The sequence below is a fragment of the Polypterus senegalus genome, chromosome 1, assembly GCF_016835505.1.
Source record: "Polypterus senegalus isolate Bchr_013 chromosome 1, ASM1683550v1, whole genome shotgun sequence".
Lineage (NCBI taxonomy): Eukaryota > Metazoa > Chordata > Cladistia > Polypteriformes > Polypteridae > Polypterus > Polypterus senegalus.
The window spans coordinates 29,479,255-29,486,407 of NC_053154.1; the positions used below are offsets into that span (position 1 = coordinate 29,479,255).

Here is a 7,153-nt window from a genome sequence, read left to right on the forward strand (position 1 = left end):
GGAGGGCAAAGTGTCTGGGTGAGGAGGAGAGAAAGTTGTTGTGGTTTATGAGTAGTGTAGAGTGCTTGGTGCACATTGTGATTATAATAAAGAATAGTTTATTATACTCTCACCTGGTGTTCAGAGTGGTACCTGAGGGTGTTGGAGGTGGACCACGCCTCTATCTGCTACAATGGCTAACACAGTACAGCACTCTGCTACTACAGACCTGAAACAAAAAAAGAGAACTGATTTAACTTCACAAGTAAATTCAGTCGGGCAAATTGAATACCTTACCTTTAAAAGTCTCACTCTCACACATGAACGAACAATATATGCATTTGCAGTGGTGATGCTGTGCAGAAAAGGTGGGACTGACAGAGGCAGAGCTCACCTGATGCCACCAGGAAGAGCTCCACTGTGTCATAGATGGAATTTTTTTGACTGACTAACGAAGTTCTTCTATTAGCTAACACTGCAAGCAGACTGCTTTGGAGCCAAACAACTGACCACCAGCAGTTAAGCACCATGCAAATCTTCCAACTGAGATACAGAAAAGCTAGGGGCTGACAGAGAGGTAGCTCAGCTGACCTCACCAGGAAGTACACTGTTTCTGCATTGCCATGAATGAGTTTACTCCAGAGCAAAACAAGGAGATGCCTTCAGAATAAGCTAGAAAGGAGGTCAGAAGCTTACCTGGTCTGCCCAGCAGAGGCTCAGTGGACTTGAGGAAGGTTACTAAGACACCTGTGGCTATGAGGTGGACCAGACCTCAAAACTGTTTGGCAATGTAACTACAAGAATCTCAAAATCTATAATGAATGCCCCACAAGGAACAGGATCACTGTCAACCTTCAGCTTCTACTTGAAGGGAAAACAAAGAATCTTTATCAGGTAAGGATTTATTTACAAAAAATATCATAATACAAAGAAAAATTCAAAAGATCAAACAGAAGTACAAAAAGGCAATCTGACAGAAACAAAGTCCTAATAGCAAATCCAATAACAAGATTCCTAGAAAATCCAGCCATTGAAAGCAATACACATAATCACAACAAAATGTCCTGAGGGAAGGCTCAGGAGTGGTGACATCAGATTAGGCCTGCCTAATGGGGCTTCACCAACAAAGATCAAGGACCTTAACTACTTTTAAAGTAACAGTACGTAATTACAACATCACACATGAAATCCATCCATCCATTATCCAACCCACTATATCGTCACAGGGGTCTGCTGGAGCCAATGCCAGCCAACAGGAAACAGCAGGAAACAACCCCCAGGCAGGGTGCCAGCCCACCACAGGGTACACACACACACACTAAGGACAATTTAGAATCGCCAATACACCTAACCTGGATGTCTTTGGACTGTGGGAGGAAACTGGAGTACCTGGAGGAAACCCGCACAGAAACGGGGAGAACATGCAAACTCCACGCAAGGAGGACCCGGGAAACGAACCTGGGTCTCCTAACTGCAAGGCAGCAGCGCTACCTCTGTGCCACCCCACATGAAATCAACAGGAAAAAAAAAATTTGAAGATGTGAAAAATAATAACATAATAAATTAAACAATTAAATTTTAAATATGAATAAGTTTAACGCAATATTTAACATGCATTTAACAAAAAGTTCTACCATTACTCACACTGCAAGGAGATAACTTCTGAGACAGATATTGCCAGTTTGCAACTAACCACCAGTAGTTAACCACACCATAAATATTTAGACTGAGATGTCTTGTGATGTGAGTCCACAGGAATTCACTTGGCAACAACAGTGGGATTTGCACTGTGGACAGGTGGAGTGTAGTGGGTGACAATGCACAAAAAAAGGTTGGAGCAGGAGCTGATGTTACCATTAAGCACTCATGGTGTTCAGAGAAATGATATTCTGGGATTACGAATCACCACTGGAAGTTCACCACTGTGCAAATCTACAAAATGACATGATTCTCGGTTGGAGTTCATGGCAATTAAGCATTACAAAAATTGGAATAAAGGTGCAACAAATACTGCTGAAGAAAAGGAGTAAACTATTAGGAAATGTAAATAACTCCCATTCAGTCTTAGAATTTTAAAGAAAGAGTTTAGCAAAATTTGTCCCTGTTAGTAGCTGATGATGCTGTGGTGCATAATTTACACACAAGCACTCACACTTTTCCAGATTGAAGCTGGGGATCAGCTTAAGAAAGTGGACTACAAATGTAGAAGGAAACTGCTAGAGAAGACACAAATTCTTTAAAGAATGCACCTCATCTGGCAGTTGACAAGTGCATTAACATCATTTGTTGCTCTAATATTAAACAATATTTATCTCTGTATCTTATCATTAAAATTTCAGATATTACATACATATTACTACAATTAGGTTTAACTATGTCCTAAAAAATATGAACATACAGCAGAAGATGCAGCAAAGTTATGCCATCCAAGACATGCTCAGCTATTACAATAGTCACGAGTATAATAGGGTTTTGTCTGGATACATTTCTCAGCATTCTTAGTTTTGTAAAGAGTGGTGCTTAGCAAGCCAACTTACTGTATATTTGTCAGCCATTTTTATTTATATGAATAATAACGGTTATCTTCTCTAACAAGACTGGCTTTTAAATTTCCTCTGAAGATTTTAATACATGCTGTTTGTGTTTCTGGTGTCTTCAGAGATTCTCAGACCTAAGTATATTTTACATTGTGTTCTTTATTTCAATACAACAAACTAAAACACGTACTTCAGTTTGCCAGTAAATCCTACTTACCAACATCACCTACAATAGCCTGTCACTGCACTGCCCGTTTGTAAGTTTGTGTTTAAATTCAGTTTTTACTGTTTGGTAGATACAGTTGGGCCTGTTATCTGCTTACACAAAAATATATAATTGCATAAAAATATATTGCAATAATATACATGTGATACTGCATATTCAATTTTTGATGTGCTATTAGTTAAAAATTTGAAAAATATTAAAGCTTCAAAAGTTCCTACATATTAGCAAACAGTGTAAAATTACACATACATTTAAATATGTTGAATTCTGAAGCCATGGCTCCTACATGCTTCATTGCACTGCCACATGTGCTCCTGTGGTTTTGTGGATTTTCTGGAGATTGTGAAATCAATGTTTAAAAAACATATTTTACAAACCCAAGGGCTGTTTTAAATAAGTCATAATAGTAAAAATATTTGGTCCATAGTTTTTCAGTTTTTGTTATGACAGACACTTCACTTGTCTCACTGTGACCGAGCACAGTAATACATGGCTGTGTCTGCAGTCTGCAGGTTGTTCATGGTTAAGTACAGCATGCTATTGGAATCATCTCTGCTGATGGTGAATCTTCCCTGTACAGATGATGCATAATACTGGCTACCACCACCACCATTGCTTATTTCTGCCACCCATTCCAGCCTTTTACCAGAAGGCTGCCGAACCCATTCCATGTAGTGGTCCTTGAATGTAAATCCAGAGGCTTTACATGACAATTTATGTGACTGTCCTGGCTGTAGAGTTACAGGATCGGATTCTTTCAGTGTAATTTGAGTATGAACACCTAAAAAACAGTAGATAAAAAATTAAAGATTTGCAAAGAAATATCACAATCAAATAGTAGCCTCATGCAGCACTTACCAAGAAAGCTTAATGCCATTATAATTAAGGAATACGGTAAAATCGTCATTTTAAAAACTTTTTTTAAACTAATAGTAACAAGATAGAGATGCACCGTCTTTATCAAACTGCTGGAGTGGCTAAAGGGTATAAATAGTGGAATACATTTGCATAAATCACAGGAAAGGAAAATTAGATCATTCATGCAAAATTACTCTTTAAGTAGCCACACTTTATGAACATTTCGCAGAGAATAAAAGTGATAATGTGGTTATTGATGCTTTTAAACTTTTATCACTGTGGTTTAGATTGTAGAATTAAGTTACAAGAGATACAAAGCACCCATTAAAGGCCTTTAAAGACACTGGATTCTTGTTCTACATAGAATCTTCTTGAGGATTTTGCTATTATTTTACAGAGGTTTAACTTTCAGGACCCTTAAACTTCCTTTAGTGCTGCTTAAAAGCATATTAATAAGCAACACACTGGAGATCATTTGACACTGGCATTCACTGCATCTCACTATACAGTATGGTTGAATTCAGCTTCATTCAGTTCAACTTATTACTCAGGTAAATATAAAATAGAATTATAATGTAACACAACAACATCCATTTCTTTAAACTCAAGTTTTAAAATTTGTTGAACTCTTTTCATATATTAAATTATTATTTAAGAAACTGTACAGTATATACAGTATGCATTGTTATAGTAAGTAATTACAATGGTATTAGTGTGACACTTGTGGTTGGTCAGCCATTTGGCAAAAATCAGCCATGTCCTCTCAGTTGCGAGAAGCAGCCCTGTAGGGGCCCTTGATCACCGCCAGGCGGCGCCCCGGTGCCTGAAGAAGCCTGGAGCCCAGCATTTCCGCCACACCAGGAAGTGCTGGGGGGAAGAAGACTGGGGACACCCGGAGGGCTTCCGGATGCGCAGCCGGCACTTCCGCCACACGGGTGTGTCCGCGGGGGATTGCCGGGAAAGCAGCTGGAGCCCATCTGGGTTGCTATTTAAGGGGCCGCCTCCCTTCCGGGTGGAAGTGGATGGAGCTCAAGAGTGGAGTGGAGGTGGCCAGAAGGAAAGGCATTTGGTGACTGTGAGGCCTGGACTTTGGGGGATCGGTGCTGGAGGCACTTGGACGTGAACTGATAAAACTGTAAATATAAGCTGTAAATAAACGTGTGTTGGGTGCGAAAACGATGTCTGCCTGTCTGTGTCCGGGTCCAGTTCCACAATATATATATTAGGGCTGTCAAAGTTACCACGTTAAAAACGCCGTTAAAAAAATTTGTGCCGTTAAAGCAGGTTCTTTTTGACCCTACAAAATTCCCGTAGATCAAGCTGAGCCTGCAAACTGATTGCATGCCACTCTAGCCTTCAAGTTATTTCTTGTAGAAATCACTCCATATTCCTAATTGTTGAGCGATGGAAAAAGGTCCATTAAATGGGAAGTTCAATTTCAAAACTTTGCCTGACAGCTCACTCGATAAAAATAAGGTTGTGTGTAGTTACTGTAAATTTAATTATCATTGGAGTACAAGCAGCCTATGATTTCACATGAAAGCCAAGCATCTATTTTACACTAATAGCATTAATCCGGGTAATATGTGACAGACCACGCTAAACAGTGTTTGGCAGAAACTAATGGATACGTCAGCCTCCAGCAAATTAACGGTAGCAATTGCTAAATGGATAGCCACAGCATGCAGGCCGATGGATGTAGCAAAGCAGTGGGATGTTGAGAATAACGTAAGCATACTTAGTGCAGATAGTGCATGAAATTTAATTTGAGCGGCGAGACAGCTGCCTTTCGAACACTTACCATGCATCGCACACAGCATTCAACGTTCTGTCATAGTGTCTCTGTGGAATAGTGCATTTGACGCTGAACTTTCCAGATGCCGAAAGGTTGTGGGGCACTTCAGGCATAGTCTATCAAATACTGCAGAACTTAAGAAACAGCAAGTCACACATGGCCTGACGACTGAGACACTCGTAAATGAAGTGCCGACTAGATGGAACTCCACTCTGGAGATGGCGAAGCGTGTGTGAAGAAATGAACAACCACTAAGAGATGCATTAGCCCTACATAAAACAAACGTGGTCATGCCAACAAATGCTGAGCTGGAGAAACTTCAGAAGCTGGACGCATTGCTCAAGCCCTGCAGGTAAAATATGAGGGGCTAAATAGGCCATAAATCATATATTTCTGTGTCTAATCTATTGGTTTACATGTGAACACTATTGGTTTATGAATATTTACTATTTGTTTGCGTGCAAATAATACTGGTTTCATTCATATGAATGAAAGATGACAACATCCCTTCACAAAATTTGGCCCACTCATATATACTACATAAAAAATGGCATAAACATCAATCCGACTTATGACAACTATATGCTAAAGGATTGGCCAAATATCCCACAGTATGAAAAAAGAACTTGCCGCTGAAGTAAGAGACTCCACACTCCCATTATGTGTATTTAATGACCGATGGAGACGCACATTTTTCAAAAACAGCATGCGAGATTGCTAGAGGATGAAAAAATGTGTGTTTTACTATGAGGGGCCAAACAGGCCATAAATCATACATTTCTGTGTGTAATCTATTGGTTCACATGTGAACACTATTGGTTTATGAATATTTACTATCGGTTTCCGTGCATACTTAATTGGTTTGCATGCATACAATACTGGTTTCATTCATATGAACTATATTGGTTCGTTCCGTATATTATCGGTTTGTGCGTGAACTATATCCGTTTGTATGTGCATACCACTGGTTTGCATATGAACTATATTGATTTGCGTGTGTATATCAGTGGTTCCAGTATGTTTGTTATTGGTTTGTAAGTGAACTACATTGGTTTATGCTTGCATGTTATCAATTTGCATATGAACTATATTGGTTTGCGTTCTGTGCCAGTCTAACAATGGATTTGCATATGCACTATATTGGTTTCATGAATGTCTTATACTGGTTTCATGTGGGCAACCTGTCGATTTTGCACTTAAACTCTATTGGTTGTGTGTCTGTACTATGTCGGTTTCGCATATGAAACATAATGGTTAAGTGTTCACACACTATCGCAACTCTGTGTATGAACTATATCGGTTCTGTGTGCGAACTATATTGGTTATTCACATGATCTTTAGTGGAAATGGGCGGGGCAAGAAACAGGAACTCAGGGGCCGGCAGAGTAATGAAGTGTAAAGAGAAATGGCTAGGAGACGCATCTGCGTTTAAACAGCACCATATATTTTTTCCGCATAATACGTTTGCGAAACGAGTTGGTGGTAATTATTACTATTTAACAGAATATACCCTTGAGTCTGTAATGAACACAAGGCTGAAATTAGGTACATTATTTGGCCTTCTTCTTATTCGCTCCCATCTACAAGCTTGCTTGCAACCCGCAGCTGTACTTTTTCATACAGCGTTTGCAAACCAGTTACATATTCTAAAGGCAAAATATTCAACATTTACGATTGACGTCTTTATGTAACATAACGTTTAGTTTCTACTAGTTAGATTTATTATGCCTGGTGACTCCGCACCACACCGCACAGACA

At 39.4% G+C, this 7,153-nt stretch overlaps 1 gene segment (V, D, J or C); it reads right to left on the reverse strand.

Moving 5' to 3' along the window:
- Nucleotides 1–3,206: 3,206 nt before the first annotated feature.
- On the reverse strand, nucleotides 3,207–3,685 carry LOC120525667. The segment is given in 2 exon segments: nucleotides 3,207–3,523; nucleotides 3,601–3,685. Coding segments are annotated over 2 exon segments (366 nt in total).
- Between the last annotated feature and the right edge of the window lie 3,468 nt (nucleotides 3,686–7,153).